This window comes from Nerophis lumbriciformis, linkage group LG19, assembly GCF_033978685.3.
Source record: "Nerophis lumbriciformis linkage group LG19, RoL_Nlum_v2.1, whole genome shotgun sequence".
NCBI classification, from domain to species: domain Eukaryota; kingdom Metazoa; phylum Chordata; class Actinopteri; order Syngnathiformes; family Syngnathidae; genus Nerophis; species Nerophis lumbriciformis.
The window spans coordinates 19269188-19297019 of record NC_084566.2 but is presented as its reverse complement, the minus strand read 5'-3'; the positions used below and the strand labels follow the sequence as shown (position 1 = coordinate 19297019).

At 39.1% G+C, this 27832-nt stretch overlaps 1 protein-coding gene across 5 annotated transcripts; it reads left to right on the top strand.

Annotated features, from left to right (window-relative positions):
- Window positions 1-218: 218 nt before the first annotated feature.
- mylk4a (myosin light chain kinase family, member 4a) lies at window positions 219-27832 on the top strand. 5 transcript variants are annotated; one of them, XM_061979394.2, is made up of 15 exons: window positions 219-322; window positions 11782-11919; window positions 12104-12200; window positions 16395-16770; window positions 16835-17133; window positions 20914-21019; window positions 21451-21544; window positions 21838-21947; window positions 23499-23640; window positions 23710-23780; window positions 23860-23988; window positions 25485-25637; window positions 25707-25785; window positions 25909-25972; window positions 26072-27832. In XM_061979394.2, the coding sequence occupies exons 1-14, from the start codon at window positions 230-232 to the stop codon at window positions 25960-25962; spliced, it is 1941 nt and encodes a 646-aa protein (XP_061835378.1). In that variant the 5' UTR covers window positions 219-229; the 3' UTR covers window positions 25963-25972; window positions 26072-27832. The 5 variants fall into 5 exon arrangements, with proteins under 5 accessions (XP_061835378.1, XP_061835377.1, XP_061835375.1 ...); XM_061979393.2 differs by lacking the exon at window positions 219-322 and adding an exon at window positions 8356-8838 and having other exon boundaries at window positions 16665-16770; XM_061979391.2 differs by lacking the exon at window positions 219-322 and adding an exon at window positions 8356-8838.

The window sequence follows — 27832 nt, the reverse complement described above, 5'->3', positions numbered from 1 at the left end:
GCTGCCTTGTACGATAGCGGAGCATGAATAAATCGGCCGTCCCATGCCATGCATAAGAGGCTTGCTGTCATCGCCACAACAGCGTCACCTTAAAAACTCCACCCCCCGCAGCATCCTAAAGACAGGCCCTTTGTAGTTTGCAGCAAAGCTAGGTGGTTAAGAGATGAGGGGGGTAGTCAGAGACCTGGGGAACCATAGCAGCATTTGGGACATTTGGCTGGTCAACAGCATGTGTTTGTTTGCATCACACATCTGGCAACGGCTTTGGGATTTACTCTGTTTCTGGAAGAGCCGCAAAGCATCACCTGCACAAGCCTCTCAGGTACACACTTGGAGGATACTTGGGCATTTAGTGTAGTCAATAGCACACAAAGTTATGCTATTCATGATTCAAGTGTTTTTCATTTATTTATTTATTTTTTACTTAATACCCATCTAATTTTATCTGGCAACCATATTTGGCAATGGAGTTAGGCAGTAGCACAGTTTGTCAGCAATAATGAAACATGTAACATGAAATAGGCTATATTGTAGCACTATTCAATTGTTATTATTTTAAAACAAAGCATGAGGGGTAACATTTTGAGTTAAGTACAGGTGTTTTAATAAGCACCTTAAGGTTACTGATTTCCACAAAATATGGTGGGCTTTTTTTTCTTTTAATTATTATTAATCAGTCCAACAACACAATACACAATAGTACAATTCCAATTCCAAAACCAAACCCGGCCCAGCAACATTCAGAATAGCAATTGACAGAGCAATTGAGAGGACACACAAACAATCCAAAAGTAGTCGAACAAAAACAAATATCAACATTTTTACAGCTAATTTCACACTTTTTCTGTAATTCCACTGCCATACACCTTACAGTCATAAAACTTGGTATGTGACACATGGTATATGTTAGCATGCTAGATAAGTAGCAAAACGTATGATTATTAGTATCGAAATTTCAGTTTTTTCCTCATTACATTACTTCTATTGCTCTTTTTTTTAAATTGATTTTCTTTCGACAATATGGAATGTTTACAATGAAATACAAGACAAACATTTCAAAATAATTCCCACCAATGGTAATATTTGTGGGTGGAACAGGGGTTAGTGCATGTGCCTCACAATACAAAGGTCCTGAGTAGTCCTGAGTTCAATCCCGGGCTGCATGGGTTCCCTCCGGGTACTCCGGCTTCCTCCCACCTCAAAAGACATGCGCCTGGGGATAGGTTGATTGGCAACACTAAATTGGCCCTAGTGTGTGAATGTTGTCTGTCCATCTGTGTTGGCCCTGCGATGAGATGGCGATTTGTCCAGGGTGTACCCCGCCTTCCGCCCGAATGCAGCTGAGTTAGGCTCCAGCACCCCCGCGACCCCAAAAGGGACAAGCGGTAGAAAATGGATGGATGGATGGATTATTAATATTAATAAAAATTCCAACATAGCAGTAATTAGAAATCCCTCATTTACATTATCATCACAGCCAGTTGGTAGTTTTGAACCACTCTGCATGTGAATTACTGCCATCTACAGGGCTGGAGTTCAACTGCAATTTGACGACTTTTCAATTTAGTATTATTGCAGGTTTGTTTTTTTCAAACAATTTTAAACAGATAAACAATTATACAAATAGAATATGCTTGGTTCTTTCCAACTCTTTGTGTCTTACTAGAGTTTAATAAAGTGGCTATTTTTGTAACAAATGTATAATTTATTTATTATTAAATATAATTATTATTATTATAATTTATTTATTTATTTCATGCTCTTTTCATGCATTTGGATGCTACATTTTGATTTAAATGAATCAACTCCAGTGGGTAGTCCTTTACCTATTATGTGGATGTGATTTTCTCTTAGTGTCAAAGTTAGTGTATTATACATAGTAACAGGAAGAATAGAACATAACAGGGCTCGTATACCTGCAGGTGTTTAAGAGTAAGTGTAGTGTTTAAATGATTTTACACTACAGAGCATGCTTTTATTGCCATCTATTGACTCATGTTGCATGATACCTACTATTACATTTTGTATTCCGCATAGAAAGAGGTGCAACATACTTCGAATGTCATGCATTCGCCGAACACGGTTAATTAAATACACACATTCCGAAGTATTCATTAAGGCCGTCATTAGAGTGCGCCCACCTCAGAGATAAGCCGACGTCCTTCTTGCTCTCTCTTGTTTCCATTCCTCTTTTGACATTTAGAAGATCCACACTGACATTTACCACAGCAGATCCACCACTATGTGACTAAGCTCTTCCCATGCAACCTTCTGCATTCTGTCATTGACCTCAAATGTCCCCTTGTAGCATCCTCGCTAGTGTATGGATACCATACCGATATAATAATAGTGCCGCACGGACGTGTCTTTCAAAGAATCGCTTAACATACACAATGAAACAGTTGAGTCAAAGTTGAACAGAGGAGTTTAACCTTTGCAATATATAATAATTGGTGTAAATGCTCTTTGGTCGTCTCATGTTATTGCACAATGCCCTTTCTTTGTATGTCGCCAACCAGTCTTTTGTCATCGTGCTTTGCTGATGCTTTTTATGGCTATCGCATGCAACTGTTTGTTCTTACGTAACTTCTACGGTTTCTCCTTTACATATCCAGTGTTGTTGTACAGTAGTTCTGTTTTGTTATTGCCCCTCGTTCTTTTTCTTGGTCCCCTATCAGGTCAATGACTTTTGGATGTTGCTGTTGCTTTTTATTGTCTTGTTGGCCCCGTGCTATTTGTGAAGTGAAGTGAAGTGAATTACATTTATATAGCGCTTGTAAAGTGTCTTGCCCAAGGACACAACGGCAGTGACTAGGATGGCGGAAGCGGGGATTGAACCTGGGACCCTCAAGTTGCTGGCACGGCCACTCTACCAACCGAGCTATACCGCCCCATTTCCTTTGTGTCTCTTAAGCAAAGTAGAAAGAAGGCCGACACATTTTGTTACTGTCGCCCCTTGTGATGACTATTTGTGATTACTGTCCCCTCTTAAACAATGTACTGGCCAATAGTATTCCAAAATAATTCCATCACAAACTGCAAGAGGAGTCGGGTGACTGTGGAATCGGTTTGATGAGGAAATCAAACAAGGGAAAAACATAATTCAATGAAAAAAATGTTTTTAATAGGTACAAGGAGGAGGAAAATATCTTAAGTGTGTGGTGTATTTATACAAACTAATTTGGATTAAATGATAAGTGGGATTATTATTGTGAATATTCATGGATATTAGAGCGGCACAACACCAACAAATGTTTCTAATTTGGGAAAAATGCACTTAAAAGGAGCCATATGTAATAATCTCGCCAAAAATGGTACTGCAATCATGGTCAAAATTCTGTAGTCCCTTGCCCCTCTCCCTAACTGAGGTTGCCAGATAGGCAACCCAATCCAGCTCGATCGACTGGGCTACTCCAAGGAACTTCAAATGGCAAGCGACGAGTCCTACGCTCTAGGACTGACATGGTTATTGTCAGTACTATCAGAAAACAAAGACTAAAACGAACTACAACCAACGCTAGCAATGGTTATACTGGTGAAAATAAGTAAAGCATGCTTAGCAGCCGAATGTACGCCCAAAACTAAAGAGGAGACATTTTACCAAGGTATGCCTATAGGCTACTGTTTCAAACGTGGGGTTATTATTATGAATATATATGGATATTAGAGCTGCACGATTAATCGACATTGAACCAACATTGAGGTTTTAATTAGTGCGATAACATAACCACAAGAGGCAGGGGTTTTGTTTCTTTTCTCAACATTTGAGTGACAGACATGTACGGCAATCAGAATTGTTGAGCCCCGCGTCTTTTACCTCCTGGCCAATCAAAAGTGTTTACATAGAACAGCAAGTTCGTGTGTGCTGCAGTGGAGGCAGCCAGTACGCTAATAACAAACACCACTTGCACTTTGGAAAAAGTTTTGATGGTGACTAGGCCTAGGCCGATAGTCAATAAGTCAAACGATAAATGGAATGATAAATGAAAAGGAAGTCGAAATATTTTGCCGACATCGATAAATTGCTATGTCCATGTGTGTGTTTCTTTATTTCTTGCCTCAAACAGGAAGAAAGAGGTCTCAGTCTGTGCATCGCTCTCAGCACCTGATTGCGTTAATTTAACTGTAGAATTAAATGAACGCAGTGAGCCCTCTTTACTGTCATCCACAGTCTTTATCTTGCTGGGCAAAGAGCGGCTCTGCTCGTTTACACACACAAGAAGCATGGACAGAGAGCCTCGCTACTCGCGACTCACTAGTAAGAAGTTCGACACAGTCACAAAAATGAGTAGGAACAAATTGTATTATTATTATTATTTTAGCTTCAACCTGGATGGGCAATATGAGACCATCAACACGGACGAAGCCAGAATTCTGTGATCATGTGATGGCAACAAAAAAAGACAACCCAAACAAATTTTTACAAGTTGGGGAAAAATGCTCTTAAAAAGAGCCATTTGTAATGAACTCGCCAGAAATGGTACTGCAATCACAGTCAAAATTCTGTAGTCCCTGACTGAGGTTGCCAGATACGCAGACAAATCCAGCTCGATCAACTGGGCTACTCCAAGGAACTTCAAATGGCAAGCGACGAGTCCTACGCCGTCGGACTGACATGGTTATTGTCAGTACTATCAGAAAACAAAGACTAAAACAAACTACAACCAATGCTAGCAATGGTTATACTGGTGAAAATAAGCGCATGCTTAGCAGCCTAATTTACGTTCAAAACTAAAGAGATATTTAACCAAGGTATGCCTAGGCTACTGTTTCAAATGTTTCAGATTGCCATATAACTTGGTACATGTAGTCCACAATATGCAAACCTACCATGTGATTTGGCTGTCTCACATTGCCATGACAGCCGTGCTAATGTTGGAACCCATTTCCTCAACGTATCAGCTTATTGAGAAAGAAATAGGCACTGACTACCCATATCCATATCAAAATATATTTTTGACAAATAAAACCTTTCAGTTCGATTACACATCGACATACAGGCTAACGGGCATATATTTCCCCCGTTAGCCTGTATGTCGATGTGTCATTGACCGGGCTCGCATGCCAAGCATTCGTTGCAAGAACATACTGGCTTTGTTAGACAAGATCATAGACTGTATTGGACAATAAGGTTTACATACGAAATGTCCATTTATTACAAGTATTACAAAAACGTAAATGCCTTACTTCCCTATCTAGGAGGAAATGAGCAAGTTTGGCGTCAGATGAAAAAATCTTCTCCGCCTTCAATCGTCTCCATCTTTCAAAAGGCATCCCCGATACAAATCCTTGTTTTGTTCCTGGCTTTGTCATGAATAAGTTGAGAATCATAACGATGCCTTTCTTTAGGATAACTAAAGGTTAATTTACCTGCTAATTACAGTACAATGGTAAACAATTCTACAGTAATGAGAAATATGTTTACATCCTTTCAAATGGTTACTTGCATTATTATATATTATGATTACATCACATAAGATCACTAGTTTTTATTGGTTATTTCTTTAGTTTAAGACATGATGTAGACAAAAGTCTGCAATATTTTTGAAAGTAGATAATTGAATATTCTAATGTTTGGCAGGTACCTTGAGACAACAATACATTGATTGGCAGTCTAAGAGTAACTTATCACTTATGTTCGCAGTTATCCATCCATCCATTTGCTACCACTTGTCCCTTTTGGGGTTGCGGGGGGTGCTGGAGCCTATCTCAGTAGTTATATGCGTCAAAATATAAAAATTGCAAATCAAATCGCAATTTTGGAGAGAAATCTCCAAAATGTTCTCAAAATCGTGCAGTCCTAATAAATGTAATTATTTATAATTTGTATTCTGTAATTATATACCAAGTATTTAAAAAAAAAAAAAAAGATCATTATGTATTGTAGATAAATAATCTGATTATTATTATTGTTATATCTGAGTGATGGGGCAGGGCATTATAAGCTTTTGCTTCTTAATGCTCCTATTAATATTACTATTGTTTTTTCAGATGACTATATTGTATTGGAGATACTTTATTTGTTTTTTGTGTTTTAAATAAATTAATGAAATATTGTTTGTTCATAAATATTTCCAAAAGGTTTTGAGGCATGATTGGGAGTAAATCTAACAAATTAAATGTCTATTTAGCTGCTTTCAAATGCAAAAATTTCAAATATGTTTGCAAGCTGTGCCAACACACAAGATGATGACATAAGAACACTAGGGATTTCGGAGACATCAGCACGGGGAGTTAAGTTTCACAGCTGGCGCACATGCATTTTAAGTGCACAAGTTTCCGAGAGAAAGTACAGCCAGTGCTGGCAGGCAGATCGACGTCCGCAAGGCGCACTGGACAGTAGCCATGCAGCTCAGTGTCTCTCTGCCTCTTGGGACATTGTGTACCTTGACAGGGAGGCCACGCTCCATTTTTAATAGCTCACCTTGACCCCTTGCCAAATAGTCTAACACAACTGGAGGTCAAACAGGTCACACTTATGAAAGCAATGGAGCAATGGATGCCCTTGCAAGTTCAATAGGGATGCAAGGATTTTGTAGTAAATATGTAGTTTAGGTAGTCTTTAGGTTGCAGCTCAAAGCACTCTCCACAACACAACTAAACTGCCAGGAAATGTCCTCATTAATAAGGACACACTACAAGATTTATACAAAGGACATTGTTAGAAACATTGTGGCCATTTTGCAGCCACATAAGAAAATACATGCACCATCAGGCAGGCCGTGGATGCACAGACTTGGCAAGGCAGAGGAAGTGAAAGGCAATGCAATTGTCAGTGAACTTTTACTTTGTTTGGCATTCGTTTTACTGCAAAGTGAGAAACACGGACTCTATATTTGGGCTGTCCTTGTCCAAAGTCTCAACACCCTTAGTGCGCTCTGAAAGCGTACCTAATGTCGCAACGCGTACTGGTATATGATTCCATACGTGAAATGGACTGGATTGTTCCATGCACTTGCGACACAAGAAACTTTCATGCCTCTCAATTTGAGATACATGCTGCAAATGACTTATGTCGTCTGTCATCTGTTGGCATCTGAGGACAGGTGTGAGCGTCACTACTGTCCCTTTCCAGGTGATCGATGGCCGCTTTCACTCCCATCTGTTTCCGTCCCTTTTTTTGCCAGTCATCTTACATGAGTGCGGCCGGGAAGTGTAAATCCAATGCAAAATCGGTAATGTCCGAAGGGGGATACGTTTGCTCTTAATTTAATAAGAATAAAGTGTAACTGTATGCTGACTTGAGCTTCTGAACTCAGTCTGCCAAGCCCTGAGCTCAGATTTTGGCTACAACCACTACAGTGTTGCAGGGTTACTCTGGCTCAGTTTGCAGTCTGCGACTCCGGCATTGTCAAGTGTCATCACAGCGCCTCTGGCAAGCCGGACTGCTCCTGAGACCCGTTGGAGTTTCAGATCATTTTAATCATTTCGACTATGGCATCTGCGTGTCCTTCTGTGAGGTTTTCCTGATGAAGTCAATATCTGTTTGTTCCCTATGAAGACAAGTGAAGTTAGGATACACCGCCATACATTGAGTTTGGATTTATGTCCATATTGCAAGTGCACAGTTAAAATGAGCTCTTTCATGGTGGTTATCAGTGGTCGTGTTTTTTTTTAGTGAGCTAGCTTATGATAAATCATTCGTGTCAGCCATCTCTTCTTTCAACAGACAAGCCAAACCTCTTACTGTACCGTGTGCCTCTCAAAGATGGATGGGGGGGCCCCTTTTATTTTCTACCCTGGTACGGTCTTTTGCAACATAGCACTCTTACTATATACTGCTTTTATTTAGTGGTTGTAAACAGTGCTATCCTGGCCTTCCATTGATATTTACTGCATGTGTTTGCCCTTTCATTAGCAAAAGAGCTTTATCACATTCCTGTGCCTATCTAGTAGTGTGTACAGCGACCATTTTGACACAGAGCAGGCGAGTGATGCTGCTGGGCTTAGCACTTGAAGGCTCTCAAATGTCTCATAGCCCAAGCAGTGCCAAGCCCCCTCCCCAAACACTTGACCCTTGCTGACGCAGTCTGTCCATTTGCATTTAGGTCCACTGGCCTGCTGCACTTACAATAGTGTGGAGAGGGACAGGCACTAGGATTACTGAATAAAGTAGGACTGTAGGTATTGTTTTGGTTCTTTAGGAATCTATTGCCGCCCTGATGGTGACTGATGATTTTTAATCCTTGAGTGCTTCCACTGGAGTGTTACTCGACTCTTTGCACAACTGACGGGAGCACTGAAAGGTTGAGCTGGCTCCGATTGTTTTGAAAGTCTTTCCGTCTGTTTCACGGACGTTATTGATCCTGTTCTCGTCTCAAGTCGGTACCTTGACGTGACTTTTCACCCAGAACCATGAGTTACTTGATGAAGACCGCAATGCAAGGCCAGCGAGTTGACAATGCAGGTTTTGACCTCATTCAAAATCGGATCGAGTCATTGAGCGGCAAGATGGACACGCTCATCAACCTTCAAGAAAAGGTCCTCAGTCGTCTGGATGCTGAACCTGTAGGCACTGCAAAGGAGGAGAATCCTAAAGTTAGCAAGGAAGAGATCCTTGTCTCACGTGGAGAAGTGGGACAAGACGTTAAGGAAATATACCAGGAAATGAGCACCATTATGTCAGCGGTCAACCAGCGGTCTGAGATGCAGGCTCTGAAGCTAGAAGGCATGGAGAAACTGGTGCTCAGCATGCAGCAGGTGATCAGCTTCATCGGGGAGACGGTTAAGAGTTCCAGAGTGATGGAGCTCATGTTCAAAGGGCCTGCTACCAGAAAGGGTAACAAAGGAAAGCCAGTTCTGAAGATGAAATCATCAGACACCAAAAAAACTGAGAAGGTGAGAAATACTGAAACTGAGTAAATTTGGTCATTCCAACAATTTACAAGAGTTGTGTGTCATATGTTGGTCCACTGATGACTGTTGACATCTTTGGGATGATTTTAGTGGTATTGTCCTGTCTTGCAAGAGGATGTGAAATAGATAATTACAGCAGAGCTCTTGCATTGCAAATGTGACTTGGTGTGAGTTGAGTTTAATGTGCTGGGGCTAGTATGCATGCTGCACACTTGCTTGGCACAAGCCAGCGGGACTCCAAGAATGGCACGAGTAAAAACCTTGGGGGGGAAGGGGGGGGCAAGGAGGAAATGGAAGCGGCCCTCTCTAGAAATGCTGTTTTTGGATCTGGGGCACAGTATTTGTGGTCTATAAGGACACATTGGGAATCCGGTGTCAAAAGGATTGTAATGAGTCAACATCCTCTTGCCTTCTCTTGTTCGCTGTCCAGACGCTCCGGCATGCTTAAAGATGATTTAGGTCTCTGCAGTTCCTCGACTTCAGTACTTGGAAAAGCTGTTCAATACTAGCACTTATGTTGATAATTACAGACAACATTTGCCCCAAAACTGCAATGAAATTTCAAAATTTGAGAGCTCCACCAATATTGAACAAAAAAAAATTGCATAAGAAATCAATGATTTATGTTCACGGATTTCCAATCTGATTTGTGCATTATTCCCTGTGAAATTAGAGAAAAAGGAGTGACCTATAACAATCAAATGATCTTACAATAATGCTTAAATTTGTTTCTAGTTGCTCCCAATTATCATGAAAAGGTCATTAAGTGTTTTTTTTGGCATCAAGAAAGGCATTCACTGACACCCTATAATACAATATCTTATCAGTGCTCACTCATCATGGCTTATGTAACCAGAGTCAACAAGAAACAAGCAAGTTCTCACCTACTTGAAAGCATTATGTCACATTTCTTAAAAAGGTCAGTCAATGAATAATGATCATAATAAACAACAAGTGAGTGCAATAGGTCCAACATGACAAACCACCAACTCTATGGTCCAGTGGGACTCACGTTTCAGGGAATTTATTTTTCCCTTAAGAGCCTCCATCCCCTACCACTACCACGGGTGTGACATTCCAAAATTGATGTTGAGTAATTTCCATTACTGGTGGCAACACCTGGTCTCCCAATCAAAGATTTGATCTGCAGCAAGCGTCGCTGTTGCCAGGCACACAGAGGACCGGAAATATCCTCTGTGCTGTTTACCTCACAGCAGCAAATGTGAGAAGCCTGCAGGTTCAAGAAGACTTTTTTCCATGTGAACCTGAGCACACAGTGTTTAGTGAGTTTCCTCAGTCGAGACATTTGGACTGGGGCCTACGGTCACTTGTAATATTTTCCGCTGAAGGTCAGACCTTGGCGTTGCATTCCATGGTTGAGTGCAGCAAGTGATAAGCTATAAATTCACTGCCCTGCTGCCTTCTGTCCATCTGCCACAAATAATCAAAGGCATGTCGTGGCACACATCGGAGCGTGCATGAGTGAAGTGCCTGACTGAAACTCGAAAACAATGGAGTTGTTGCTTATTTTTGTGTCATTTTCATGATGAATTGCTTTTCTCTGTCTAATTTCATCTTGTCTATGTGTTGTCATTTTGTGACTCCTGAGTCAAGCATACTATTGTCTGTAATAAATAGTTGTCCAAGTCAAGGCTAAAAACACTGTATAAGGGTGATGGCAAAAATACCGTATTTTCCGGACTATAAGGCGCACTTAAAATCCTTTTTTTTCCTCAAAACTTGACAGCGTGCCTTATAACCCAGTGCACCTAATTTAAGGAATCATTTTGGTTGAGCATACCCACCTCGAAGCTATTTTGTTTGGTACATGGTGTAATGATAAGTGTGACCAGTAGATGGCAGTCAAACATAAGATACTGTAGACTGCATTATGATGGGTTTCAAGTAAACAACACCAACATTTTAAATGTTCCATTGAAAATATAGAATATTACACATGGCGCTCAAAAATCTATCAATGTTTTACTACGACTTTGGAAAGGTATGAAGCCGCACCGCTTGATGGATTGTACTGTGCTTCAACATACAAGTATTATTATGGTGTGTGTAGAAGGTAAGACATTATCTGGTGTTTAGTTTCACAATATTATGCAAAAGCAACTTTTCTTACCTTCTGGTACCTGCTGATGTGTATTTGGGATCTGCGTAAATCCTGAAAAATTGCACACGTCCGCCTTTGTAGACCGTGCCGACACCATAGTCGATAATCTTCTTTTTTTTCTCTATCTTCTTGTTATGAGACATTCATCCTCCGCTGTTGCCATTTCTAATAAAAAGTAGTGTAAAGTTATTACTTATATCTGTCAGTAAACTCGCCATAAAAGCACTAAAACATACCGGTGTAGTGAGTTTACATTATTCACCCAAGGAACTTTAGTTATTAGAGTTTCGGTCGGACGTTTTTTCACGGGACACATTTCCGGTATAGTTGCTTCCGGATGAGGAGATGCTGCTCCGTTATTGATTTAAGTAAAGTCTGAATGTCATTAAAACAGTTCGCTCCATCTTTTGACACTTCTTCCACTCCCGCCCTTGCACGCTACACCGCTACATCAAAGATGACGGGGAGAAGACGCTGCCGAAGGTGAGCCACGTAAATAAGACCGCCCACAAAATGGCGCATCCGGAAGAGACTGTCAGAAAGCGGCTTCAAGATGATCTGTAAAACATAATCTATGCAACATTTTGACCAAAGAACCACCATTACATGTTATGTAGACCACAAGGAAGTGCTTTCCATTTAGAAAAAAAAAGATAATATGACTCCTTTAATGCGCCTTATAATGTCAAAAGTGAGATCTCACCAATGAAATATAAATGTCCTGTTTTAAAAAAATTTTTTTATGTGACTCATCTCATGTTGTCGTAACCCTACTAACCGCTTACATCTTGTCTTTTTACTAGAAAACTACCTCTAACAAAGCCAGTAAAGGAAATCAAGAGATAACTTCTGTTTGTGAGCCTGCTCCTTCACAGCCGTCTCACAGGACAAAGCTCCACGGACCAAAGCATTTCCTGGCTGCTCGCAAATCCACAACCTTTGTAGGTTTACTCGTGCTCATACAGCTTTGCTTCTGTGTTTATACAATACAATTAACACTCCTTATTTTCTCACTGTGCTTTCTGTTATAAAATCAGTTGTATTATGTTAATGCAGTGAAATAAAATGCATTACAGTATATTGCAATTATGGCTGTGATACTATTTTCAATTGTATGTCTCACAGCTGAAAGATCACAAAGGCAAGGACGGCGCAGAGAAGCCCTGTTTGATTCCCAAAGGTCTGAAAGGCCAAATGAAGATGAAACCTCCGGACACATCAGGTACATAAATCAACATAATATTACTTGTACTAGGTATTGGTAAATATTTAGCAAACATATTGTTATATGCAGCACAGTGATGGAAACCAGTCGTCAAATGTTAAGTGAAATTATCATAGCTTTTGTTGTGTTTTTTTTCTTCTATACTGGTTTACTGTCTTCTGTGTTAAAAAAGAAAACATATTTATGATATTTGTGGCCTTTCACATTTGAATCGATACTGTACCAATTCTTGGTACCTGGGAATCGATACTAATACTCAACTGTACCAATTTGTTGTACTTTTGTATGTGTTTACATGATGATTTCCCCTTAATTGATCGTGGCGACCCGCCATGGAAAAATAAAAGCCGCCACACCTTACATTTTTTTATTCCTTTGTTTACATAAAAACTAATTAAAGAATATAATGTATTGTAGCGTCCAGAAGATGTCACACAAAGTCCGACGCTCTTTTTATATTTTATTGCCAATTTTCCTGCTTCACTCCCAGACACACAACACTTCCTCATTTTTCTTAATCCCCTTTCACGCATGGTGTGTTCATAATCATGGGAACTCCGAACATCAATAACACATGAACATCAATAACACATGAACAGTCATAAACAGTATGAATGATGGCCTATTATTTGCACAGTATTGACGAGTGATGCACAGAAAATTCAGCCGCCCAAAATAGACTTTGAAAAACGAAACAGCACAACCAAAACCGTATGTTTTGATTACTTATGCAACACACAAGATTGTCTGGAGCGGAGGCAGCATGTCTGATGTGGACGTACTTTAATATACCGTATACAAGATATACCCACGGACAGCGATTTACAAAATGTGCAATGTGCAAATATTAAGACAGTGGCTCTCTTTTAAGGAGAGAAAGTGCAGTTGGAGCAGCAGAGCAGCTCTCACTGTTCGTCGTGGACATCAAGTGACAGTAATAAAGAGTCTCTAAACACGAGTACAATCTCACCAGAAAAAGATGCGAGATGTGTTACTATTAGTTAATAATAACAAAAAAGTCACTAAAAAGATTGGAGATGTCTCTAGAAACGACAAAATTCTCAACAAAGTACATTGTACAATAAGCAGGAACAATTGAAACATTGAGAAAAATGTTACAATAAATAATATATACTAATACTAAATAAAAACACATTTGTTCTTAAATGTGTGTTTTAGATTTTTTTAACCTTTTAAAAAAATATACATGCATCATTGCAGATTAGGCAATTTTAGGATGATGTCGTGTTGATCACGCCCATAGGCACACCCCCACAGGTGTATCGCAATCTGGGGGAAACCATGCATGTGTTAAATCAGCGGTCCCCAACCACCGGTGCCGGTCCATGACGCATTTGCTACCAGGACGCACAGAAACATTAAGTAACTCATAACCTAACGCATTTTCTCAGACTTAACGTTCACCTTTTGCACTAAACACACGGATAGCTTATTAATAGATGTATATTACAACTCCTGATAGGAAGTCACCATTTGTTATATAGTACATGAGATAATGCGCATTAATGAACATATAAAATGTTAATGTGCCAGATTGTAGCCAAAGGTTAATTTCCATCTGCAGTTCCCAGCTGTGTCATAGTATATAGCAGGGGTTCTTAACCTTTTTGACCTTGGTGCCCAACCTTTGCGCTACGGAAGGGCCTAGGGAACACTCCAATATTAACACTGAATGAGTAACCTTACTCTTGATTTTGATGCTTTCTCCAGAAATTATATCTAACCTCCTTACAGTTTACTACCTCGTCAATTAATATAAAAGCATGTGTCACAAAGATTACTATTAGTTTAACAAATAAACCTTAGGCTCAGGTCAGGCTGATTAGAAGAAGTACTAATCAAATAAACAATAAATGTACATACAATATGTATTATGTTGTGCTAAAATAAATAAAATAAATTAATAATAAATGTTTCTTAACGAAACTGTAAAATAAAATTAAAGTACAAATGAAAATACCGCTTCACCACTTTAGTCATAATGTTTGCGCTTAAGACATTTCTCTATGACATTAGCGCCAGACTTTTTCTGTTGGTTTTATATTGTCATTCCTGCCACAAGTGGTGGAAAAGTGTATTACAACTAAGTACCGCTGCGGCCTATACGAACCACAGCTGAAAAACAGATATATTACAATTTAAAGGGGCGCTCACGGGCCAACACTGGTATGGTTAAGAACCACTGGTATATAGTATATGCCATCAACCGGGGACCGTCTCTTTGCAAAGAAACACGCCCAGGGCTCCCACGACTTAAGCGTTATAGTGAGTTGATTTTTCATGCTTATTTTTTTGCTGTGGAAGCTGTGGAAAGCCGGCCTGTGAAAATAATGCATACATTTAACCGGTCCCTGGTGGAAAAAAGCTTGGGGATCTCATAATATGGTTATTTCTTTCTACATTTTAAACACTCTCTTGTGGTCTACATAACATGTGATAGTGGTAAAAATCTTGCATAGACTATGTTTTACAGACTATCTTTAAAACACTATCTGACGGTCTCTTAAAGATGCACCGTTTTGTGGGCGGTCTTATTTACATGCCTCCACTTCGACTGCGTCTTCTCCTCGTCAGCCATGTTGTAGTTTTTAGCGCTTCCATATCGATATTATATTACTGAGAGATAAATTCGAATTATACACTACTTTGTATTAGAAATGGCAACAGTGGAAGATGCATGTGCGAGCCAGTCTGCTCCCCAACAAGAGGACAGAGAAAAATAAGGAACTTGTTGACTATAACATCAAACTACAATGGCGGACTCATGCAAAGCGCTTTGGATAAAACTTTACCATATTTGGAGACATCCATCCAATTGGAAAAAGTTGGGCAAATTCCAGCACGTTTGGAGGAAGTACTAAGGAAGGCAATATTGTTTTACAAATATATCCACCATGCTTCTATGATTTGATTTAAACATTTTGGGATTTTTGCAGATCCCAAATGCACAAACAGGTACCAATAGATAAGAAAAGTTGGTTTTGTAGGTTCCCTTTATTAAATGTTCATTGTGTATATGATTATTTTAAATCTAACATTCAATACTGAGCTATGCTGTCCAGTTGTCGTCTTGTTTTATTGCTTCTGCACTGTAAAGTACTGTACTGTCATATAGTAGGCTTTGCATGCAGTTGCGATACCAAGACGTTAGATGGCAGTAGAGTATAGGTTACGGTGTGTTGCCTAAGCCAGGAAGTAGTTTTTGCCATTAAGTTGAATGTGCCAGTCTTTTCTTTGGTTAAAATGTTTGCACTGTAAGTATTGTATTTATTGCCTGACTGAAACTCGAAAACAATGGAATTGTCGCTTATTTTTGTGTCAATTTTCATGATGAATTGCTTTTCTCTGTCTAACTTTATCTTGTCTATGTGTTGTCATTTTTTTGTTGTCCAAGTTAAGGCTAAAAACACTGTAAGGGTGATGGCAAAAATACCGTATTTTTCGGACTATAAGGCGCACTTATAATCCTTTTTTTTCCTCAAAACTCGACAGTGCGCCTTATAACCCGGTGCGCCTAATGTAAGGAATAACTTTGGTTGAGCATACCCACCTCGAAGCTATTTTGTTTGGTACATGGTGCAATGATAAGTGTGACCAGTAGATGGCAGTCACACAATGGCAAATCATTGTATTCCGTTTATATTTACATCCAACACAATTTCCCAACTCATATGGAAACGGGGTTTGTATAAAGTAAAGTTCTTCCTTATATCTGTCAGTAAACTCGCCATGAAAGCGCTAAAACATACCGGTTATAGTGAGTTTACATTATTCACCCAAGGAACTTTAGTTATTAGAGTTCCGGTCGGATGTTTTTTCACGGGACACATTTCCGGTGTTGTTTCCGGGTGAAGAGATGCTGCTCAGTTATTGATTTAAGTAAATTCTGAATGTCATTAAAACAGTTAGCTCCATCTTTTGACACTTCTTCCACTCCCGTCCTTGCACGCTATGTTACTTTGAGGAAGTTGCAAACAGAACCTTTAAAGACCAATTCTTAGAAATAGAGCAACTGAAATAATGTCATTTTTTTCTAATTTTTATTTAGAAATATTTTCGTGTAAGTGCATAAATTAAAAATATAACTGAAGGTAGATTAGCAAATTCAAATGTAAGTTATTCTTGAAGCTGGGACGCTCAACTAAATCCTTATCTTTTAAAATGTCTTAGAGGTAGATGTCTCATTAAAGAAGCAGGCTTTGCTTCCGGAAGAGGTGCAGAAGCTTAACAGAGAGAATGCGGAGAAGTCAGCTCACCAGCTCACCAATGTATATTTGGATCTGGAAACTGGCGTCCCTGCTCAAGAGCAACAGGATCATGGCGTAGAGGACCTTGCAGTTGCATCCCAACAGGAGGCGGCTGGTGCAGAAGAGGATGCGGCTAAGATTTCTGACGGAGATGTTGCTGAAGAAGAGCTCACGTTTGATTTTCATGATGTAGAAGAAGAAGAAGTCCAGAAGATAGAAGCGGAGGAGGAGTCCACAACCGAGGATGCCTCCGAGGGTTCAGAGCTTCCTGACAATCAGAAAGAACAAACAAATGCAAGGTATGACTCGTGATAAGGAAACAACATCAAAACTAAACAATATTTAAAAGTTTTTTTCTTCTAGTGGCGACTGCGACGTGGCCTCACCGTCTTCAGAAGATGACGTGGACCAGATAGTAGAGCTCAACATCGCCGAGGAACTGGTAGTGGTAGAGGAAACTCCAAAGCCAGACGAGGAGGAAGAGGATAATAAAGAGGCAAAGGAAGAGGACGAGCAGGAGGAGTCTGAGGACTGGGCCGTCTTCCGGGCGGATGGGGTGGAGTTCCAGTTCGACCTGAAGGAGAGGCTGGAGCGAGAGAAGGAAACCAGAGGCGAGAACGAGGGACAGAAGGAGAAGGAGCACGTACAGCAATACCATATTGGTGAGTTGTGGCTAATATTCATCGTGAATGGTACACTTCTCTCTACCACATGGCAGCTGTGGCTACAAAGGTAGCTTACAACCATCAATGTGTGACTTTGGAGTGAATGAATATTGGCTTTCACTGAGCGCTGAAAATTACAATCCAAAAAATATGTATAACAACACTTCAGGATGGCCCAGTGCACAAATTATTAGTACCTGTGAATGGGTTTGTCTTAGCACATAAGTTGTACTCAATTCGCTAGCTAGCTATATGTTAGCACGCTAGTATCCAGGCCAGGGGTGTCAAACTCATTTTAGATCGGGAGCCACATGCAGAAAAATCTACGGTAAAATCATGGCACGATAACTTAAAAATAAAGACTACTTCAGATTGTTTTCTTTGTTTAAAAATTAATGTGTTTATTTTTTCAGAATCAGAATCAGAAGAGTTTTTATTGCCATTGTTTGAGAACGAGTTCACAAATTAGGAATTTTACTTGGCGCATGTTGCGGTAAATAGTATTCTATCTTTATTTGTCATTTATACTTTCTGAATAAATTATGGGACAGTGTTCATCAGTCAACTCATTGGTGTTAATTTTCAATTTATCAAGATAAAAAAATAACATCAAAATGAAATTACAGGATGATATTCATGTAGTTTGATCATTTTCCTCGACTGGTGCACTGACATGTGGTTTATTTTGTACATACTGTATGTAGCATCATCTACAAAGAAACAAATAATTGCTATTGCGACATCTAGTGGACACATTTAGGACAGCGGTTTCTTTGATTAAAAAATTTTGCCTCATTTTTATACTTAGCAAACTCATCCCGCGGGCCGGATAAAACCTGTTCGCGGGCCTGATCCGGCCCTCAGGCCGTACGTTTGACACCCCTGATCTAGGCTATATTTGCTCATTGTCTACTATGAGGCACCCATATTAACATGGTTAAAGGCTTTATTTGGAATTTCCAATTAAATGGGATACTCCCAAAGTTAAAGTTTTGGAGTTTTAAGAGTCCAAGCCCAACACTCAATGCAACATTGGTCATTTGCTTATGTCAGACCTGGGCTCGGGCTTGTGACCACAAATAAAACAAATGAGAGTTAAGTCCAGCAGCGCTGGTAAACTATCCACTATCCACTATCTATTAGCACACAGTCACACAAGTTGGCACAAGCCTGTCATGAATGCCGGTCTAAATGTGGTAAACGTTTGGTGGACTTTAGGTTTTTTTCTTTGAAAGAAGTTTTAAACTCCTGTTTCACCAGGGAGAAAACAAATCTGGGCCGAATCAATAGTGCCTCTGCTGGTTGCAACAAAGTAGTGCCCTTCATTTTGCCTCAGTTTCTTGAAGACCCAATTAATAATCAAATAATGGAAAACTTGACTGGTGAGAGTGTGGCATTAGGTCCGGTGGTCATAGTTCCTTTATAACACCGTCGTTGCTTGTTTATGGCAGTAATTGGTTCCGGATTAACAAATTTCCGCGAATTATAAAAAGTAACATTGTCATAGCTAGGGCATAAAAATTTTTTATGACCTTCTAAATACGTTTTTTTTTTTACATTATGAGAACACTGTAAGCAAGAAATAACACAATTTAGTCACCTTTACATTATTTTAATCCAATGTAACAGGGGTCTTCAACATTTTCCAGGCCCAGGACCCCTAAACTGGAGGAAATATGAAATGGGACCCCTGTTTATATATCCTGTATAAAATTGTGTTTGAATTAAAACTTGTTGTTGTGCAATACTAAGATATTAAAGTAGTACAGTATAGCGCTGCTACTCACTAGGAAAAAGCTAGAATTGCTATTTGCTATCTATAAACTCGCGCCACTAATCGCTACCTGGAAAAGAGCACTGCTAATCGCTAGTTGGCAACTTGAGTGCTAATCGCGAGCTATCTGAAATGTTCACCAGAATATAATGATATGATTATTTATTTATAGTTTTATTGTAAACCTGCAAGGTAAAGCAAGTAGGGTGGCCATGCCAATGCTGTTCATGAACTACACTACAGTGTGTTGGATCAATGGTAATGTGTATTTTTATTTAACATTTAAATTTGTGGAAAAATTGCAGGACAATATGAAAATAAAAACGCCTAGTCAACCCAAAATTTTACGACCCCCGAAGTACCTCTGCGGAACCCCTAAGGCTCACAAGACCCTTGCTGAAGACCGCTGCAATGTAGTGATGAGGCTGAGCCAATCAGTGGCCACCGTACTGAACACTGCACTCAGAGTGGTTTGGTCTTCTCTAGTAACATAGTATTGGTACTTTTAGTTAATTTATACATGTTTATACTGGAAAATGTTTAATCCAAGCCAAAAATGTTTTAGAATATGCTTAAACAAAATCAGAGACGTCGTGAAGCTGCAATATTTGAAGCGCAATTTGGCGAGCGATGACTGTACGGCAGACCTGGGCAAATTAAGGCCGTTAAGCTTTTCAATCTGGCCCGCCGGACATTCCCAAATCATTTTTTTTAGATCTTTAAGATGGAAACTGTAGCTGCCATTATGATGTGCAATGATGTTTTCAAATGACCGTAAGTCTTTAACTATACAAAGTATTTCAATGGTTGGAATCTGCTTTTGCATGATATACTAGTTACTATGGTAATGTAATTAGTTACTATGGTCATCTAAGTCACAGCAGCTCAGACCAGGCACGCAGTGTGGGTGGGGAGCATTTTCACAGAGTGTTTCCAGAGCGGTCAACCTGAAACGCGGGTGTCAGGGACAGACGCGGAAGGAGATTTTTACAACAAAGTCCTAAAGCTTAGAAATATGTCAGATATATCAGATTGTAGGTGGGTTTTTTTTTTACCCTTTACGTTCATATTTCACTGTTGCATTTTTGTTGCGTTTCGCTTGATTGTAAAACATGTCGATCGAGAGGGGGTGTGACGTTCATATGTTGTCAATATTCAAGGTTTTATCGTTCATAGTTAATTTTGTAAATCCCATTCTTTTTTTTCATGTACATTCTGGGTGTCTCATTCAGTAGAAATATGTTAAATTCCATTCCGTTTTTTAAGGCGGTCTGTCACGTTTTTAGCATTCAATCAGACATTATTGTGAGGTTTTGTATTAGTGTTTCTAAAAATAGATATACCGGCCCCCAGACATATTTTTTTCTCAAAATTTGGCCCCACAGTCAAAATAATTGCCCAGGCCTGCTCTACGTTCCGGGGTCTAAATTGGCCATCATAGTTGACCACTCGGATTATGTCCTCATCCTTCTTGTATCAAGGTGAGAGGGATTATTTATGATCTACAATTAACTTTCACTAACTCTAAGGCAAGAAAGCCGCTCACCAGCCGATGATGTCATCATAGCCACAGAAGCTAGTTAGCTCTCTCTGATCACAGTGCCGCGATAAATAGTTTGTCTGCATTAGCCCTTATAATAATATCACTAATAATTCCATTTTGTTTTCTAAGACGGTCTGGCGTAACGTTTTTAGCATTCAATCAGACGTTATTATGAAGTTTTGTATTAGTGTTCCGAAAAATCAGATATACCGGCCCCCCGAGACATTTTTTTCTCTAAAATTTGGCCCCCCGAGTCAAATTAATTGCCCAGGCCTGCTGTACGGTATCTAAATCACAACAGTATCAAAGCATCTTAGCATGCACTGATAACCTAATCAATTCAGTTTTTCATGTTCTCCTTTACAAAGCTCCGTTGTCGCTGATAGACTCTAACAATCAATTACAATAGAATCTTCCAGCATAATTTCTTAACACGGATTATGTCTTCATCCCACTTTAGATACAGCTCCTCCTCCGGCAGCGCCGTTTAGTCACCGCATCGTGTCGGCCAAGCCCAACCAGATCAGCAACTTCTACACCATCAACTGGCAGGAGGTTCTCGGCGGGTGAGATGTTTTTCAATCTAGTATGATTTTATTAAATCTTTTTCAATTTGGTGAATTATGATGATTCGTTCATAAATCACAACTCTGTCGAGGTTCTAGAAGCCTTGTATAACCTCCCACCCTCAGACCCTACGCTATCATCCGATGCGGTCTGCTTCATAGCTTTAAGCGTCTATTTTTATTGCCGGACTGAACGGTATGTGAAACTGTATCCCCGGTGCCAGCTGGTTGCTAATCACCAAGTGTTAATCCCCATCTTCAAAGCGGAGGCACAAGCGAGCTCCAATGTAATGAAATGCCAGATTAGGTTAATGCGGAAGGAGATCATGTATTTGTATTAACGCATGAGAAACCGATAAACATCACTTGATTAGATCGTATATGTACGGATATTTCATCATCTGATTTTTTTTTTTTACTTTTCCAAAAAGGGGTCGTTTTGGACAAGTGCACAAATGTGTTGAAAACTCATCCGGTCTGACGCTGGCTGCCAAGGTCATCAAGGCCAGGGCCCAGAAAGAAAAGGTATAGGCACCTCGTGCACAACACCACCATGATAGATTAGTCCTGCTTGATACACACAGAGAGCTACACCTCGCGATATAAAAAGCAAAAGGCTCATTTACAGTTTTTAGCACACACTAGTATAACAGGAGACACTTGGCAACAGAAGCCATGAGGGGATCTTTACCGAGCGAGGTGAGAAATATTTGACCCAGAAGAGATGATGCATTGTGTGGCATCATAGCCAAGTAACGCTGACCTTGTCGTGCTTTTTTGTCGTGTTTGTTTTTCAACATCTCTCTGTGTTTTACTAGGAGGTGGTGAAGAACGAGATCCAAGTTATGAACAATCTTGACCACGCCAACCTGATCCAACTGTATGCAGCTTATGAGTCGAGGAACGACATCATCCTTGTGCTTGAATAGTACGATCCATCTTTTACATCTCAACATTACACATCTATTTCTCAGCACACCATGCGGTTTGTAAAATTGATGGATGGATTTCATGAACATTTTTAAAATAGAGCTGTAAAGGGGTTCTGATACATTTAGCAAAATACATTTTGCAACATCTTCACTCTCTAATTAAATTAATCACAATGTATATGGGTACTAAATAATACTTGCCATATTTTCCGGACCATAGGGTGCACCGGATTATAAGGTGCACTGCTGATCAATGGTCTATTTTCGATCCTTTTTCATATATAAAGCGCACCGGATTATAGGGTGCATTAAAGGAGTCATATTATTATTATTTTTTCCTAAATGTAAAACACTTCCTTGTGGTCTACATAACATTGTGATGGTGGTTCTTTGGTGAAAGTGTTGCATAGATTATGTTTTACAAGATCATCTTCAAGCCGCTTTCTGACAGTCGCGATGCGCTTTTTTTTGGAAGGTCTTATTTACGTGGCTCACCTTCGGCAGCGTCTTTTCTCCGTCATCTTTGTTGTAGCATTGCAGCGTGCAAAGACGGGAGTGGAAGAAGTGTCAAAAGATGGCGCTAACTGTTTTAATGACATTCAGACTTTACTTAAATCAATAACGGAGCAGCATCTTCTCATCCGTGGCTCACTAGTGCAATAACAACGCCGGAAATGTGTTCCGTGAAAAACCGTCCGACCGGAACTCTAATACCTAAAGTTCCTTGGGTGAATGTAAACTCACTATGTTTTAGCGCTTTCATGGCGAGTTTACTGACAGATATAAGTAAGAACTTTACACTACTTTATATTAGAAATGGCAACAGCGAAGGATAAATGTCCCATAACAAGAAGATAGAGAAAAAGAAGCTTATCGACTACGGTGTAGCCACGGACTACAAAGGTGGACACGCGCAATTTTTCAGGACTTATACAGATCCCAAATACAGATCAGCACGTACCAGAAGGTAAGAAAAGTTGCTTTTGCATAATGCGAAACAAAATGCCAGATAATGTCTTAACTTATACACACATCATACTAATACTCGTATGTTGAAGCACAGTAGAATTCATCAAGCGGTGCAGCTTCATACCTTACTAAAGTCGTACTAAAACATTTTGATTTTTGAGCGCCGTGTGTAATGTGGCATCTACTCGTCACATTTATCATTTCACCATGTAACAAATAAAATAGCTTTGAGGTCAGTAAGCAAAACCAGGATTATTCCGTAAATAAGGTGCACTGAGTTATAGTCCAAAAGATACGGTATTTTACATGTTACCTTTTTAAAATATACTTTATAAGAAATGAAAACCTACTATAGACAAACCTGACATTTAAAAAATGTCCCCCTTTACGTCCCAATAAAATCACGCTCAGGTATTTATCCAAATATTGAACATTTTACCTGTAAAGGTAAAACAATGTTTGTAATTTATTTAAAGCTTTAAATTGACAGTTCCCACTTATTTATTTTATTGGTTCCGCATGCACATCTTTTTTTTTTGCATTCTGTGCCCTGAGATCCTTTATTCTTTGTCATGCAGTGTTGGTGGAGGCGAGCTTTTTAACAGAATCATTGATGAAAACTACACTTTGATGGAGCTGGACGCTGTGGTTTTCATCAGGCAGATCTGCGAGGGCCTGCAGCACATGCACAAAATGTACATCCTACATTTGGACTTAAAGGTATTTTGAACAATGCACACACACGTTACAGTATTTTATAACCAATGGACATTTATTCTTAAATTGCAGCCGGAAAACATCCTGTGTGTAAGCAGAGTCACAAATAAAATCAAGATCATCGACTTTGGCCTTGCCAGGATGTGAGTGTTTACATCTGCACTGCAATGTTTGTTGACATTTAGATGCCGATTCTAATCGTATATTTATGCTCTCGACTAGATACAAACCAAGGGAGAAGCTGCGAGTAAATTTCGGAACACCGGAATTTCTGGCCCCGGAAGTGATCAACTACGACTTTGTTTCATTTAACACAGACATGTGGAGCCTCGGTGTCATCACCTACATGCTGTAAGTATGCATAATAACACTACAGGCGTCCCTTGCCACATCGCACTTCAAATTTTGCAGCTTCACCACATCGCATTGCAGATATAAAAAAAAGAAAAAAAGAAAAAAAAAAATTATATATATATATATATGTATGTATATATATATACACACACACACACACACATACTATATACATATATATATATATATATATATATATATATATATACACATACATACACACACACACACACACATACATACATACATACATACACATACATACATACATACACACATACATACACACACCTATACATTAGTGTGTGTTTTTATAGAAAATATAAAAATCGTTGGTTCTAAATTACCATAAAATGGCTAAAAGTGTGTGTTTTTATAGAATATCTTATAATTTTTAGTTCTAAATTAGCATAAAATGGCAAAAAAAAACTAAAAATATCAATGCCAAAATAGTATTGGCCATGAGATGATACCAAAACTAATCAGAGCGCACTGTTCAGTATCGTGGCCACTGATTGGCTCAGCCTCAAGCAGCATTTTATAAGAGGTTACCCTCCAACAACATATAAGTTACCTACTATAGACAAACCTTACATTTTAAAAATGTCCTTTATAAAAAAAATATATATTGTGTAGCGGTTACTAAAGGGTATTCATGTGTCGAGGGCTCTTTTAATGGGTTAGAGTTAGAAGGTCGTAAACATTTTTTTTTCACTCTCTCAATGAAAATATTTGATAATTAATTGTTCCTAAAAAAAAATAATTTAAAAATCAATTTTTTACAATTCTTTTTATTCATTAATATTTTTTTTTTATTTTGCAGAAAAATGTAAGAATGAAAGTCTTGCATTTTTCCACCAAATTTTAAAATGTAAAACACATTTTAAAACTAATTTAAAATCAAAATAAATGATAAATGATAAATGGGTTGTACTTGTATAGCGCTTTTCTACCTTCAAGGTACCGGTACTCAAAGCGTTTTGACACTACTTCCACATTTACCCATTCACACACACATTCACACACTGATGGAGGGAGCTGCCATGCAAGGCGCTAACCAGCACCCATCAGGAGCAAGGGTGAAGTGTCTTGCTCAGGACACAACGGACATGACGAGGTTGGTACTAGGTGGGGATTGAACCAGGGACCCTCGGGTTGCGCACGGCCACTCTACCACTGCGCCACGCCAACAAAGACAATCCCTGAATAAGAAAACACTCCCCAAAAAACAACAAAACACTACCGACTCTCTCCGTCCATTTTCTATTTCATTGAGCAGAAGGGCACTCTAAGGGCCAGAAGGTGTCCAATAAATTGCATAGTTAGTGTGACTGGTACATGCATTATTATTTTTGTAAAAGCAAAAACAATAACAAAAGGTAGAATTTTTATTTGAGTGAAGTAGTTGTTTGACATTTAAATGCCAGTTCAAAACAATAATAAAATACGCAAATAATGAGAAATAAACATGCATGCTTGTGTCTGACTGCTAGTCTCAGTGGCCTCTGTCCTTTCCTGGGCGACGACGACAACGAGACGCTCAACAACATCTTGGCCTGCCAGTGGAATTTGGAGGAGCAGGAGTTTGTGGACACATCTGAAGAGGCCAAAGACTTTATCTCCAGACTACTGGTCGTCAATAAAAGGTATCACCTTCTTCTGCCCTCCGCTCAGCTCAGTCTGACATTCTAAGAACACTGTCCTTATCTCTCCAGTTGGAGGATGGGAGCATCTGAGGCTCTTAGACACCCTTGGCTGTCGGACCCGGTCCTTCATCACAAACTTAATACCAAGGTAGTGTGCACAGTGATATGATGGACTCTAAGCGTCACATGGTTTCTGCATTAAGAGAGGGGGAGGGGATATGCAAAATATCCCAGACATTGCCATTATGTATGATAACTCTTTATTTGACAGAAAACCATGTGCCGATCTCGACGTTCATCATGTGTGCCCCCAACAGATAGTTGAGGTAGTGGAGGTATGTGTGCAAATTGTCCACAAGGGGGAGGCATGACTCAAACCTTGCACCTGTAGTTGAAGCCACTTGTTTTTCTGACACTACTTTGTTCCTCATTAGGGCACCAATGTGGCCACTCGGACCAAGCCTCCTGTAGCTGTACACCCGTCCTGTCAAAACCAGTCGGATTCTGGCTGATAATGTCTTTGTATGAGCCAAAATGTACTAAATGATCGTAAAATATCCTTTTAAGTCAGGGGTGTCAAACTCATTTTAGCACACGGGCCGGACTATTAAAATCATGGCATTAAAACTAAACAACTAAAAACAACTTCAGATTGTTTTCTTTGTCTTACTTTGGCCCAAAATAGAACAAACACATTCTGAAAATATTACAATAAAAATATAGAAAAAAATACCAGCAGCGGTAAAGTTTGGATCCATGCAGGAAAGAAGAAAGTGAATGAATGTTTATAACTGAAACATTTACATATGCATAAAAATTTGTTTTCTTTTGAATAATTTTTTTTTAATGAATTAAGTAATGTTTATGACAACCTTTTTCCAAAACACAATATAGAATGTGAGACAACAGGATAATTCATACATTTATCATTTGTTTTCAAAACAAATGATAAATGTGGGACCCCAAAAATGTACTGTGGGACCCCATTTTTATGACTTGATGCCATTTTGAAAATTCCTAGCACCAACTATTAGTGCGTGCAAAACATCAGCAGGCAGCTGTGGCCTGTGGGCCGGTTCTAATACTAATCGAATATCATCCCGGGTGCCATAGATAATTATTTGCGGGCCAGATCCTTGACTTTGACACCCCTGTTTTAAGTCATACCACATGAGGCTGTCACGTGTCATCCTGACCTCTTAAGCCGGTTGCATCAATGCAGTGGTTTTCAAACATTTTTTATTTATTTATTTATTTTTTACAAAAGTACCACCTCAGAAAACACTTGGCTCTCCAGGTACCACCATAGTAGGCCTAAGTATTCATTAAAAAGTATATTTAATATGTTTGGCCACTGTAATATTACACAGTTTGAACAGTAACACTGTTTGAATATAGGCAAATAAAACACTGTCCTTTATTCAAGTACCACTAAGCTAGAGCCAGTACCAGTTTGAGAATCACTGCATTAATGTAATAGTTTCCACTTTGCGTGGCAGCATTGCTTTGAATACAGAATGTGCATCGTTCTTTCTGCTCTTGTTCATTCTCAAACATCCTCACTCTGCTGCCTTACATTAATTATACATATGTGTATATATATATATATATATATATATATATATATATATATAATATATATATTCACATGGCATTTAGTTTTAGTGTTCATTTTTGCCGTCAAATCAGATCAAATGTGTGTATGTAATTTAGTGTCTTCTAGTACGCGCACTTTATGATTGTATTTATTTAAAAGCTACTGTAGGTTCTACTGGCCTTGTGTGGCTGTTTTTTTGCCATTAAGTAATTTTTACAAAAAAAAAAATGTCTTATCAGCTGAATGTTTTCACTTTAAATCCGTGTCTGCACAAACATGAAGTTATTTTTTTTTTACATTTTTAAATCAATGTACTGTATGCATGAGCTGTCAACCTACACTGGTGCCACTTTTGCTGTGTTAGAGATGCTTTTTTTTCGCCCCCCATATGATAGATGTCTATCACCTTCTGTGAAGGTTTACAATATAACTAAAAAGGAACACACTACCTACCTACTGTTGTGTATGACACTCTTGTTAGCACCACACTTTTTCATTTTATGATGGTTGTTCAAATGTTTGTCCAAGTTAAACTTGTTACTTTCACTGATTAAGCATGTATTATTTTTTGTGTACACACCCAATAAATTGTGTCTTA